We start from the raw sequence: 15,661 nt of genomic DNA on the forward strand, positions 1-15,661 counted from the left end.
AGCCCCAGGTGGAGCCCCGAGTGGCAGACTGTCGGGCACAGGGCCTGGAATCTGCATTTTGCCTTTGGGAGTCCCTGGGCCAAGTCCTGCTAGCCCTCAGCATCCTCATCAGTAAGGGGAGTGGTCCATCACTTCCTGGACTCCTGGGCTGGTTTGTGAGAGGGGCCAGGTGGAGGGGCGGGGGCCAGGTGCACCAGGCCCCACCCACTTAGTTCTCTGTATTGGGTTTCCTTTGATGAGAGGTTGGAACACTGTGGGTCTGGATGAGTGGAGACCCTGCCCCCTCCCACACCCCTAGCCTGAGAGTACCTGGGGTGGGGGCAGGGAGAGCAGGGCTTCCTCTTGGTTGCCCTATTTGGGCATTTTTCAAGGACTTTTTTCCAAGTGTCTCCTATGCAGCCTCTGACTTCCAGGGAAGTGGGGGAGGGGCAAGCAGCTGTAATCACTGGCACCCCCTTATGTGACCTCCAAGCATTTAAGGCTCCGGCGTCAAGGGAGCCCAGGGACAGGACTGGGTCCCGTGTGCTGAGGCTGGAATTGCACGTTTTTTGTTTTTTTTTTTTTGGCCGCATCACTCAGCTTGTGGGATCCTAGTTCCCCGACCAAGGATCGAACCCACGTCCCCCGCATTGGAAGCGCAGTCTCAACCTCTAGACTGCCAGGGAAGTCCCCAGGAATTGGGCTCTTGAAGATGCCTCACAGTGGCCTCCAGAGAAAAGGGGAGGGTGATGATGGTGTCACATTTACTGCTGGGGTCCCCCCTGCGAGGGCCATGGGCAGGGGGCTGAGCCTGCAGATCTGGGCAGTGGGATGTGAGGCGGCCCTCTAGGACCCCTCGCTTTTCTAACTCGGAGGTGAGAGGCTGGGAGAAATGAGGAGAAAGGACCTGGCAGGAGGGGGACCCCTGCAGACCTGGGGACACTGGAGGCCTCCTGTGAGGTGTAACCCAAACCCTCTGAGTTGCGGGACACGGGGCATCTGAGGTCCTAACCCTGGCCTGTTCCTCCACCTCCCAGGGCCCCATCCCAGCCCCTTTACATAAGGCTTCGAGGCTGGGCCTCAGGTCAGGCCCGTGGCCATGGCCTTCACAGGCCTGCTGGACGCCCTGGGTGGCATGGGTGGCTTCCAGCTGGTCTACACGGCCCTGCTGCTGCTGCCCTGCAGCCTGCTGGCCTGCCACAACTGAACTTCACGGCCGCCGTGCCCCGCCACTACTGCCAAAGGCCCGCCAACCACACTGTGGCCACTGTCAATGGCTCGTGGGCCTGGCTGAGGGCCACCGTACCCCTGGACCTGCTTGGGGCCCCCCGAGCCATGCCGGCACTTCACGCAGCCTCAGTGGGCCCTCCTGGGCCCCAACACCTCCGTCCACGGGGCGGCCACCAAGGGCCGCAAGGATGACTCGGTCTATGACCGCAGTGTTTTCCCGTCCACCATCGTGATGGAGGTTGGGGTGGGGCCAGGGTGGGGGGCCGGGGGGGCTGCTGCCTGAGGCCAAGGCTGGAGCGTCCCTCCCTTCCCCGTAGTGGGATCTGGTGTGTGAGGCCCGCGCCCTCCGAGACCTGGCTCAGTCCGTCTACGTGGCCGGGGTGCTGGTGGGCGCCGTGGTGTTTGGCAGCCTTGCAGACAGGTGAGCCTTTGGGGACGAGGGTCCCAGCCTCCCGCGCCTCTTCATTAACTTTTCTTTATTAAAGTTTATTTGTGTATTTTAAAATAGATAATACATACAATACATTCACAAGGTTCAAAATTCCAGAAGGTACAAGCGGGTATGCAAGGAAGCGTTCTCCCCTCTGTCCCACACTCCAGTGATTTCTACAGGGCAGCCTGGTTTCCGTGTACCTTACAGAGATTTTTTATGACTTTATACAATCCAGGTGAACATGTACATGTGCTCCATCCCCCTTTTCTATACAAATGCTGACACACCCATGCATGGTTTTGTATATGGCTTTTACCTCATTCGTGGCCTCTGCGTATTCCTTCAGAAAAAGCTCTCCTGTCCTCCCTGCATCCAGGCTGCATCCCACTGTGCGGATGGGCCACAACTGACCAAAAGGGCCCCTGAGGATAGAGAGACGCCCGGAAATGCAGCACACACCATGGTTCTGATGGAGTCGGCTCCTTGCCTCCCCCATCCTCTTTCCCATTCCTTCCCTGCTCCTCCTCCCCTCTCTCCCCCCTCCTCTCCCCTCCCTGCAGCCCCTCCTCTCACTGTTCAGGTTCTGGGGGCCCTCCTGGACTGCAGACCCCACACCCTGGAGTGTGCAAGGTGCTTCAGGCCCCTCACGGGTGGTCCTGTCATAGCCCTGCTCGCCCCGTGTCAAGACATGTCCGGTCTTTCTGTGTATGAGCCTGTATCTTATTCATAGTGTCTTGTTCGTCACCAGCCCCCAGCTCAGGCCTGCCACGTAGAGGTGATCAATGAACATCTGTGTAACAGAAGGAAGGAAGGAAGGGAGGAAGGGAGGGAATGAGTCTATCATGGGGTGTGTGAAGGAGAAATGCTGCTCACCTGGCCAAGCTGGGGCTCCAGCCCTGGACCCTCACTTATAAATGGGGCAGTGCCAAGGCCCCGCTACCCTGGCCTTGGACCCCTCTGTGGTGTAACAAGGCCTGCCCCACCCTGGCCTCCCCAAAATGACTAGTCCAGTTTGTTTTACAAAAGTCAAGTTTATGGGCTTCCCTGGTGGTGCAGTGGTTAAGAATCCGCCTGCCAATGCAGGGGACACAGGTTCGAGCCCTGGTCCGGGAAGATCCCACATGCCGCGGAGCAGCTAAGCCCGTGCACCACAACTTCTGAGCCTGCGCTCTAGAGCCCATGAGCCACAACTACTGAGCCCACATGCTACAACTACTGAAGCCCATGTACCTAGAGCCAGTGCTCCACAACAAGAGAAGCCACCGCAATGAGAAGCCTGCGCACCACAACGAAGAGTAGCCCCTGCTTGCCACAACTAGAGAAAGCCCGCGCACAGCAACGAAGACCCAAGGCAGCCAAAAATAAATAAATAAAATTAATTAAAAAAAAAAAAGTCCAGTTTATAATACTGTTTATTAGAAACACTGGTCTTTGTAAGCAAGCACAAATCTGCCATGAGCTAGCCAGTGAGAGTGTGCCCGTGTACCTAGTTGTTGCTGCATCTCCCCTCCCTGTCTCCAGGTGACTCCAGACCCGGGAGGATGAGCCGTGGTCCCCTGGCTGACGGATGGAGGGAAGCAGCTCCTGCAAGGTTCCCTGTGGGGCTGCTGATTCGGAGAGCGGCGCTGGTCAGGCTAGGAGCAAGCCTGCATCCCCCTCCAGAGACATTCACGAGGGTGTCAAGGGGGTCATCCTCTCTTCCTCAGCAATTTTAGACTTGAGTCCAAGTGGTCTTCACCATTTAGGAGAGATCTTTAAAGTTCTCACCCTCAGAGTGAGTGGGGCGCCCCCGGGCATGGTACGCACGTGCCATGTAGACGTGAATGAAGGTTCTTCTTAACTGCAGTTTTCTTTTGGAGAGAAATTCAAGAATGAGATAGAGGAGGGTTAACTTGGGGTTTTGTGCGCTGCTCACAAAAAAGTGAAAACTGAAGGTTCTCATTCAGTCTGAACCAAAAGACTGGACTCTGGGGTCCTGCTCCCACCAGCCTGGGCCCTGCCAAGGGTTTGCCCCCCGTGAGTTCTGGTTTGAGGGCTCCCTCCCGCCAGAGAGTTGTTCAGGGGACCCTCTCATAACCCACTGCACCTGCCTCTGAGCCTTTGCAGAATCTCTGTCTTTCCCAGACCCTGGGAGAGTAGGGGCTTGGTAGGGAGCCAGAAATATTCCTTGAGTGAAAGAACGAAGGAGGGAATACGTCTCTTCATCCCCACTTTCCTTCCACACCAGGCTTCTCCCTCCCTGGTCCTGCCAGTGCCTGGGTCCCAGTGGGTGCGCATCTATTACAGACAAGTTGCTTTCAGATGTGGTGAGGGGGTAGCTTCTTCTTACCGTCCCTCCACAACCCGCACGGGGGATGCTGCTGCCTCCTAGGAACCCTAACCCTGTGCCCATGGCCAGGCTCAGGCTGGGCCACAAGGCCCCCCTGGTCTGGTCGTACCTGCAGCTGGCAGTTTCGGGGGCAGCCACAGCGTACTTCTGCTCCTTCGGTGCCTACTGCTTCTTCCGGTTCCTGATGGGCATGACCTTCTCTGGCATCATCTTTTTTTTTTTTTTTTTTTTTTGGCCGCGTTGGGTCTTTGTTGCTGCGCGCAGGCTTTCTCTAGTTGAGGCGAGCAGGGGCTACTCTTCGCTGCGGTGCGCGGGCTTCTCCTTGCAGTAGCTTCTCTTGTTGCGGAGCACGGGCTCTAGGCGCGCGGGCTTCAGTAGTTGTGGCACGTGGGCTCAGTAGTTGTGGCTTGCGGGATCTAGAGCGCAGGCTCAGTAGTTGTGGCGCACAGGCTTAGTTGCTCCGTGGCATGTGGGATTTTCCCGGACCAGGGCTCGAACCCGTGTCCCCTGCATTGGCAGACGGATTCTTAACCACTGCTCTGGCATCATCTTAAACTCCCTCTCTCTGGATGAGTCCAGCCAAGGAGGGGCCTGGAGGGGAGGGGGCTGGCGGGGGGAGGGGGTGGCAGCCCCGTCATTGGATGTCTTTGCATTGGGATTCTCATCTGGTGACCTCAACTCACAACCTCCCACCAGGGTTCTCGGGACACCTGGGCTCTCAGCGGTGGCCCTGCCAGCAGTGGACCCTGGGTTGCCATTTGCCCATCTGCAAGCTGAGAGGGCTGGGTTCACTTCCTGTGTGAGTTAGTCAGCAATAACCACTTACTAAGGACCTCCTGTGTGCCAGGCTTGGTGTGGGCTCAGTGTGGGCCACGGAAGCGAGGTGAGACACAGGGGTCCCCGAGGCGGCAGGAGCCCTGAGAGGATGTGGCTCCAAAAGGGGCGGGGTTTCCCTTTGGTGCCATGTGGAGGCCTGGCCTCCTGGGTGCCAGGTGGGAATGTCCCCACCCCCAAAGCAACAGAGTCAGTGCTCACTGCAGGCTGGTTCCAGGCAGCTCCCAGGTGGCTCTGGCAGAGAGCGCCATGGACAGAGGAAGCTCACCCTGGACACAGGCCAGCCACCGCCTCCGTGTCCCTCTAAGTACTTGGTTTGCTCCTGAGGACGCCACCAGGCCTCAGGGAGGACCTGAGCGCTCTCACTCTGCTGACAAAGACGGGATGGGTCTTGCATCCCGGGGTAGCAGGGAACCTTGGGGCCAGAGAACCAGGACGCACCAGGCCAGCACACTGGACACCCCCTGCCCCATGTCAGGACAGCAAAGGGCACTGAGCTCACGAGGGGATCTCAGCAAATCCCAGCCCACCCGCCTCATTCTTCCGGGTGGACGTCCAGCCACGGCTCATGGAATCTGAAGGCAGGAACGGTGGTCCAAGGCCCATCTCCTGCTAGAATCACCTCTATAACACACACACCTACACACACACACCCACACACCCACCCATATACACACCCCCACCCACACACACACACTCCTAACCACAATGCACACCCCCATATACACACACCCCTATACACACACACACATATACACACACCCTACACACACACACATATACACACACCCTACACACACTTCTAACCACAACACACACACCCATATACACACACCCCTACACACACACACACACTCCTAACCACAACACACACACACCCCCACACACACACACTCCTAATCACAACACACACACCCATACACACACACACACTCCTAACCACAGCACACACACCCATATACACACACCCCTACACACACACACATATACACACCCACTACACACACACACTCCTAACCACTACACACACACACCCATATACACACACCCCTACACACACACACACACACACATATACACACCTCCTACACACACACTCCTAACCACTGCACACACACACCCATATACACACACCCCTATGCACACACACACACATATACACACCCCCTACACACACAACTCCTAACCACTACACACACACACCCATATACACACACCCCTACACACACACACACCCTACACACACACACTCCTAACCACTACACACACACACCCATATACACACACCCTGACACACACACACATATACACACCCCCTACACACACACACTCCTAACCACTACACACACACTCCCATAAACACACACTCCTAACCACAACACACACACCCATACACACACACACACACACACTCCTAACCACAGCACATACACCCATACACACACTCTTACACACACACACACACACTCCTAACCACAACACACACACCCCCTACACACACATATACACTCCTAACCACAACACACACACCCATATACACACACCCCTACACACACACACACTCCTAACTACAACACACACCCCCATATAAACACACCCTTACACACACACACATATACACACCCCCTACACACACACACACACTCTTAACCACAACACACACACCCCCCACACACACACACACTCCTAATCACAACATACACACCCATACACACACACACTCCTAACCACAGCACATACACCCATACACACACCCTTACACACACACACACACTCCTAACCACAACACACACACCCCCTACACACACATATACACTCCTAACCACAACACACACACCCATACACACACACACTCCTAACCACAGCACACACACCCCTACACACACACACACATATACACACCCGCTACACACACACACTCCTAACCACTACACACACGCACCCATATACACACACCCCTACACACACACACACATATACACACCCCCCACACACTCCTAACCACTACACACACACACCCATATACACACACCCCTACACACACACACACACACATATACACACCCGCTACACACACAACTCCTAACCACTACACACACACACCCATATACACACACCCCTACACACACACACACCCTACACACACACACTCCTAACCACTACACACACACACCCATATACACACACCCCTACACACACACACACATATACACACCCCCTACACACACACACTCCTAACCACTACACACACACTCCCATATACACACACTCCTAACCACAACACACACCCCCACATACACACACCCCTACACACACACACCCCTACACACCCCCTACACACACACACTCCTAACCACAACACACACACACCCTACACACACACAACTCCTAACCACTACACACACACACCCATATACACACACCCCTACACACACACACACATATACACACCCCCTACACACACACACTCCTAACCACAGCACACACACCCATATACACACACCCCTACACACACACACACACATATACACACCTCCTACACACACACTCCTAACCACTGCACACACACACCCATATACACACACCCCTATGCACACACACACACATATACACACCCCCTACACACACAACTCCTAACCACTACACACACACACCCATATACACACACCCCTACACACACACACCCCCTACACACACACACTCCTAACCACTACACACACACACCCATATACACACACCCCTACACACACACACTCCTAACCACTACACACACACACCCATATACACACACCCCTACACACACACACATATACACACCCCCTACACACACACACTCCTAACCACTACACACACACTCCCATATACACACACTCCTAACCACAACACACACACCCATATACACACACCCCTACACACACACACACTCCTAACTACAACACACACCCCCATATAAACACACCCTTACACACACACACACATATACACACCCCCTACACACACACACACACTCTTAACCACAACACACACACCCCACACACACACACACACACTCCTAATCACAACATACACACCCATACACACACACACTCCTAACCACAGCACATACACCCATACACACACCCTTACACACACACACACACTCCTAACCACAACACACACACCCCCTACACACACATATACACTCCTAACCACAACACACACACTCCTAACCACAGCACACACACCCCTACACACACACACACATATACACACCCCACACACACTCCTAACCACTACACACACACACCCATATACACACACCCCTACACATACACACACACACACATATACACACCCGCTACACACACAACTCCTAACCACTACACACACACCCATATACACACACCCCTACACACACACACACCCTACACACACACACTCCTAACCACTACACACACACACCCATATACACACACCCCTACACACACACACACCCTACACACACACACTCCTAACCACAACACACACACCCCCTACACACACATATACACTCCTAACCACAACACACACACCCATATACACACACCCCTACACACACACACACCCCTAACTATAACACACACCCCCATATAAACACACCCTTACACACACACACATATACACACCCCCTACACACACACACACACTCCTAACCACAACACACACACCCATACACACACACACACTCCTAACCACTACACACACTCACACACACGCAACTAGGTGTGGGAGGTGCAGCAATGAACGAGCAGAGCATGCTCCGTGGAGTCCGTGTTCTCCTGCAGGAAGACAGATAAACAACACAAATAAGCGAGTTGTGTAGTGTGTTAGAAGGTGATAAGGGCGACAGAGGAAAACTAAAGCTCAGCAAGGGAATGAGAGCGATGGGGGGAGGGGAGAATCAGCAGTTTTGTTGGCTCAGCGACCCACCTTGTTGGGAAGGGGTCACTCTGGGCTAAGCTTGAGGAAGGTGAGGGAGGGGGACCTGTGGCCACGGGGCGTGGGGAGGGAGGCGGGTGGGCCAATATTCCAGACAGAGGCCCTGAGGGGGGAATGTGTCTAGTGGACTCAAGAGCAAGGAGGTCCTTATGGCTGGAGCAGAGCTGGGTGGGTGACAGCTCAGGGCGATGGGGGCAGACCCTTAGGCCTGGTGGTCATTAAGGACATTGACCTTGACCCTGAGTGAGATGGGAGCCTCTGGAGGGTTCCGAGCTGAGGAGAGGCCTGACCTGGTCTCACTTGGCATTTGCCAGGATCCCTCCGGCTGCCATGCGGCTCAAGGACAGGAGCAAGAAGGCTGGTCCCGAGGCTCCTCCGGTCACCTGGTGAGAGGCGAGGCTGGAGTGGGCCGGGGAGCAGCACGGGAGGAGGCGGGAAGGGCTCAGACTCTGGTTCAGTTCTGCAAACAACAAACAAACAACAAAACAAAACAAAAAAGCTGAAGACAAACTGGTTTTTTTAATTGGTAGCTTTATGTGGTGGTTTTTAATAACAGCTTTATTGAGGTATAATTCACCTATCATAAAGTTTACCTTTTAAGGTTCATAATTCTGTGGTTTTTAGCGTATTCACAGAGTCGTGCAACCATCATCACTGTCTAATTTTATGATATTTTCATCACCTCCAAAAAGAGACTCAGTACCCGTTAGGAGTCATTCCCCATTTCTCCCTTCTCCTAATACCTGGCAATCAATTATCTACTTTCTGTCTCTATAGATTTGCCTATTTTGACTATTTCATATAAATGGAATCATATAAAATCTGGTCTATTGTGTCTGGTTTCTTTCACTTTGTATAATGCTTTCAAGGGTTATCCCCGTTGTAGCATGTATCAGTGTGTCATTCCTTTTTATGCCCAAATAATATTCCTTTGCATGGATAAAACACACTTTGTTTAGCCATTCATCAATTAACTGTCATTTGAGTTGTTTCCACTTTGAGGATATTGTGAATAGTGTGGCTCTGAACATTCGTGTACAAGTATTTGTTCGAATACCTGTTTTCAATTCTTTTGGTTATATACCCAGGAGAGGAATTCCTGGGTCATCAGGTAACTCTGAGGAACTGCACAGTGGCTGCACCATTTTCCATTCCCACCAGCAAAGCAATGTATGAGAGTTCCAGTTTCTTCACATCCTTGCCAATACTTGTTATTTTCCATTTTTTAAATTATGGTCATCCTAGTGGGTGTAAAGTGGTATCTCATTGCAGCTTTGATTTGCATGTCCTTAATGACTAATCTGTTGAGCATCTGTTGCAAGCCTTTGATTAATTTTGATTAATTTTCAGAGTTCTGGAAAAGTTGACTTTAACATCTTTTGCCAGTGTTCACATGGTTTTATGCAGGAGAAGATTTTGCAGATCCTTACTCCGCCATAAGGCCCACTGTCCTTGCTGACTCTTGGTGGATGACGTTGATGACATTACCCTCATCATCATGATGCAAGGTTGTTTCTGTTATACAACAGAGAGTCTAACAGCACAGTGGGAAAGGGACTGAGTAAATTTTAGATCCCATCAGCTCATAGATTCTATAACTTTTTTTTTTTAATATATATGCTAGGTATTATTTTTTTTTAATTTTATTTATTTATGGCTGTGTTGGGTCTTCGTTTCTGTGCGAGGGCTTTCTCTAGTTGCGGCAAGCAGGGGCCACTCCTCATCGCGGTGCGCGGGCCTCTCACTATCGCGGCCTCTCTTGTTGCAGAGCACACGCTCCAGACGCGCAGGCTCAGTAATTGTGGCTCACGGGCCCATTTGCTCCGCAGCATGTGGGATTTTCCCAGACCAGGGCTCGAACCTGTGTCCCCTGCATTGGCAGGCAGATTCTCAACCACTGCGCCACCAGGGAAGCCCCTAGATTCTATAACTTTTACATCTTAGTTAATGTTCCATATCCTGTCTCCTTGTCAATACAAGCTTCTAGAAGCAAGAACTGTGGGTTGCTTTGCAGCCTTCCCTCTGGTTCCCAGCACTGTGCTTTGCCTACTTAAAACATTTAATATAACCACTTTGGGACATTATTTGGGTCTTTACAAATATTTTAAAGTTGTTTGGGGTTACGATGTTCTGAATCTAGACTCCAGATTTAGTCTGCATTGTCCAGTGTGGTTGCTATTGGGTCCCTGTGGCTACTGAGATTGAAATTAATTAAAATTAAATAAAATTTAAAACGTAGTTCATTGGTTTCACTAGCCACATTCCAAGTGCACAGTAGCTACATGTGGCTAGTGGCTACTGTTTCAAGCGGCACAGAGCTAGAAATTTCCACCATGACCCTGCTCTAGATACCTCCTCTCCAGCTGTCTCAGACCACAGGGTCATCACTGTTGGGAAGTTGAAGGGGCACTGGGCATAGATTCTCCTTCATTTGCAAGGAGGCAGCTCTTTTAATGAGTCCTGATTACTTTTTTTAAAATTTATTTATTTTATTTTATTTTAATTTTTGGCTGTGTTGGGTCTTTGTTGCTGCGCGCGAGCTTTCTCTAGTTTCGGCGAGCGGGGGCTACTCTTCATTGTGGTGCGTGGGCTTCTCACTGCAGTGGCTTCTCTTGTTGCGGAGCACGGGCTCTAGGCGTGTGGGCTTCAGTAGTTGTGGCTCGTGGGCTCTAGAGCGCAGGCTCAGTAGTTGTGGCGCACGGGCTTAGTTGCTCCAAGGCATGTGGGATTGTCCCAGACCAGGGATCGAACCCGTGTCCCCTGAATTGGCAGGCAGACACTGCGCCACCAGGGAAGTCCCCTGATTACTTTTAAAGATAAGGTAATGGATAAAGAATATGATTTTCCTGGGTGATTTCCAACTACTAGACAAAAGTTTCCAGAGTGGATGACTATGCAAAATACAAAAAAACCAAAAACAAACCTTAAATAATGCTACCATTGTTATCTCTTCGGGGCAACCTTTCATCAGCTCCCGGCACCAGGACCACTTCTCTCTTTATCAAGCACTCACCCAAGGTCAGTCGTCATATAATCCTAGCCACAACCCAGCCTTACCTGGAGAAAGAACCCAGCCAGGTCTCCTGATTCCCCAGCCAGGGCTGCTCCCAGAACACCCCTCCCCTCTCACAGACCAGCCTCCCATCTCAGAAGGACTTAGTGAGGATTATAAAATAGACCCATCAAGCAGAGATGAAGCAGCTGAGAAGCCCAAGTCAGGAGAAGGGCAGCCAGCCCACGTGGTCCTGGCCCAGTGCTGGCTTCAAGCAAAGGAAGGCTCTGGCATTAGCGAGAATGGCTGTGAACACAGCTGACTTCATGGGTGTGCAACCTTGCAGTTGCTCGGGACCCCACGCCCAGAAGGGTCCCACGTTTGGGTTAATGCTCTGTTGCCGCCATCTTGAAATTCTCAATCATTTCTGAACGAGGAGCCCTGAATTTTCACTTTGCACTGAGCCTTGCAAATTATGTAGCTGGTCCTGACCTTTTCCATGGAAGGCGTTAATCTTCGAGCAAGAGACAGGCCAGGCAGGGAGATGGGGGGAGTGAAGAGCTGGGCAGCAGCCATGGAGAGCCAAGCAGGGGTCAGCGAGCTGCAGGGCCACCTCAGGGGCCCCTGGGGTCCCGGCATTTAAGGGGTAAATGCTTGCTTGTTGCAGAAACATAACTATTCAGAGAAATTTTTTTTCTTTTCTTCTTCTTTTTTTTTTGGCCACATGTGCAGCTTGTGGGATCTTAGTTCCCCGACCAGGGATCGAACCCGCGCCCGCTGCAGTGGAAGCGCAGAGTCCTAACCACTGGACCACCAGGGAATTCCTCTTCAGAGAAATTGTAATGACACATAACAAAGGTTTCCGTGTTGTAACTTTGTTTTACCGTGATGTTGACAGTTTATTCTCTTCCCAAACTTTTGCCTGATTTCATGTTAACAGGTAAAAGCTAAGAAGTGTTTGAAAGGAAATTCAACCAACAAACTTGTAAAGATAATTTTTCATTCAATATGCCAAACAAGACACTGCTATTTATCAGCAAGCCATACTACATGCAATACATTTTTGATGGTTTAAAAAGCAACAAAGTGACTTTAGAACATAAAGGAATACTTAAATATTACACACGGAAGAAGAAATAGCTAAATGTCCTCTTGTATCTGAAAAAGACTCAAAATGTTCTAGATTTTTTTTTCTTTTGGCCCGATTAGGAAAGAAGAAATAACTAATAAACTATGTAAATACATTAGTTAAAAGAAAACAAGATAAAGAAACAGAAAATAAATCAACTATACTTCAATTAAAAAAAAAAGATAAAACTTTTTTTTTTTTTCGATTTATAGTTATATATTGAATTTCTCTAGCTACAAACTCAGAATAGACCCTCTTTTAAGGATCCACTGAATATTTGAAAAACATTGCCTTGTATTATTCCAGAACCATAATTTCAGGCAACAAATCAAGAACCAAGTAATATTACAGTCAACATTCTCCATAATCAATGTCATAAAGCTACAAATTAATAACACCAGCATAAACAAATCAATTCAAATAACTTGGAAATTAGAATAATAATAGCTCACATTTACTGAATGCTTACTACATACTTTCAGAGTGCTGAGATTTGCCTTAACCAGCTCATTTAATCTGCGCAAAATCTTTATAGATACTGCTATTGTTACCATTTCACAAGTGAATAAGCTTATAACAAGAGAGAGATTATGTAACATGAGCCCAGTTACTCAGCTAGTAACATATATGAAGGATTTAAACCTAGCAGCCTAATTACAATGTGTGTGTGTGTGTAACCACTTTGCTATTCTGTCTCTCCAAAGTAGTTTTGGGATTAAAGAAGGAATTAAGGGCACAACAGTATTTAGAGGAGAAAATAATGATAATATAAGCAAAGTAAGAAAAGCAAGAATAATTACTTATGAGCAAAACATGTTGATAATTCTTGAAGGCATATAAGGGGTACATAAGGGTTTATTGTGCTGCTTGTCTATTTATGTATATGTTTGAAAGTTTCCATGATATAAAGTTGTAAATAAAAGATAAGAGCAGAGATTAATCAACTAAAAATAATCACTCTTAGCACCAACAATACTTCAAGCTCAACTTTCTCATTGTTCACTCCTTTTTATTATGAATATTTTTATCCAAATCTCTTGTGTAAATAGTTACCCTTTATTAAATACTTACTACTAATGATTCCATATATTATTGTATTTAATTCTCATAACAACATTATGGAATACACATTACTGTCTCCATTTCACAGATGATGGAAAGGGGGCTCAAAAAGTTTCAGTAACTTGCCTAAAAGGCCTCAGTTAGGAATGGAAAAATAGAAATTTGAGCCTGAATTTTTTTTTTTATCCTGAAGTCTTTACTCTGTATACTAAACCACATGACCACAATTATGTAATTATAAACCTTTTGATGGTAGGGCACTTTTAAAACTTATTTTTTAAAAATTCCTATAGCATCTAGCTGGCTTTTCATGAATACATACTTCATGATAGGAATGAGGGAGAGGAAATGAAGAAGAGCAGAGAGTATCTTACTTTACCTTTATATAAACAGTATCAGTAAAAATTTAATCTTTTTTCCAAGATAAACAATTAGTTAATTTGCCCAGAGTTGAACAGTCTATTTTTGATGGGTTTAAAACTTCAGTCCAGTTATTTCAAATTATGTGCAATATCTAGAAGGAATTGTTTCATTCATTGAATGTGCCTGCATGATGGCAGCAAAATGACTCTGGTCACAATAGAAAACTCTAAGATTTCAAGTTTGTGATTTTTAAAATCTCTATTAATGTTTCATATTAGTCTGAAAAGGTTTTGATTCTGTACTCATTTGTCCTCCCTAGTGCTGAGTCATCTGAAAAACATAAAGTTCGCCCAAGTAACTGATAAAATCTTTATAAAGAAAAACCATTAAGGAATGACCTTAGAGACATTCTTCTAAAGAATTTTTAAAAACTGGTAATTCACACATCATCTTACCCACAGCTAGAGCAAGAATGACTCTGTCAAAATTTTTAGCTGATTTTTCTGCTAGACTATGTTGATGAAATTCATATCATTTGCAAGTTTGGGAAAACAACTTGAAAATCAGACTGTTAATAAGATATGATTTGTTCAGAACGGATCTCCATGGGTATCTAGTGGGTACTGGTGTCTTTTCTGTACACTCACAAGCCTAGCAGTAAATAAGCCACTTGTGACTTTTTCTTTGTGATCAGAATCAGGTTTGTTGGTTTATAAATTTTGAAATCATGTTTTTTGGAATTTTTGGAATTTTTGGAATTTAAGGCAAAAAAGTGACTCTAGTCAGTCTTCATGATACTCATAAGATGAATATGGTATGAGAAGGTTGCAAGGAAAAATGAATTCTATTTTGATAGGTGGCTTTGTTTTCTTTTAATTCTCACAAATAGTGAAATACATTTCAGAATGCATGAGAAATATTACAAAATAAACAAGTTATCAGAATTTGAATGTAGATTAATATTGTGCCAGTTTTCTTTAAAAAAAATAAATAAATAAAACTTTTCTTTTATGCCCACAAAAGAAAAAAAAGCAAGAAAAGAAAGAAATGGGAAAGAACAGAATGTCAGAGTCAGCCTGCTAATTTTGATGAGGAAGTTCATTGTAACTACTAACACAAGTTGAAAATCTGATGTTTACTAAAGTAGGAGGATGTATGACAACTGTAGCTTTAATTCCATATAAATGGAGCTAAAAATGCACTACAGCTTGTGGTCACTTGCTAGCTACATGCACGCAGGTATTTCGATATTTGTTTTGCTTTGTTCATTAATAAAAAATCAGCTAATTCTAAAAAACAAAACAAAACAGAAAAAAGCTTGCCTTCTTGATAGCTCCATCTTCCCAGCTTGTC

At 48.1% G+C, this 15,661-nt stretch overlaps 1 protein-coding gene across 1 annotated transcript; it reads left to right on the plus strand.

Moving 5' to 3' along the window:
* The first annotated feature begins 1,078 nt into the window (after positions 1–1,078).
* Positions 1,079–9,152, plus strand: LOC133099969 (solute carrier family 22 member 20-like). Its single transcript, XM_061203792.1, is given in 6 exon segments — positions 1,079–1,181; positions 1,184–1,305; positions 1,307–1,447; positions 1,527–1,630; positions 4,047–4,187; positions 9,077–9,152. Coding segments are annotated over 6 exon segments (687 nt in total).
* Positions 9,153–15,661: the final 6,509 nt, after the last annotated feature.

This window comes from Eubalaena glacialis, chromosome 10 (assembly GCF_028564815.1).
Source record: "Eubalaena glacialis isolate mEubGla1 chromosome 10, mEubGla1.1.hap2.+ XY, whole genome shotgun sequence".
Taxonomy (NCBI): domain Eukaryota; kingdom Metazoa; phylum Chordata; class Mammalia; order Artiodactyla; family Balaenidae; genus Eubalaena; species Eubalaena glacialis.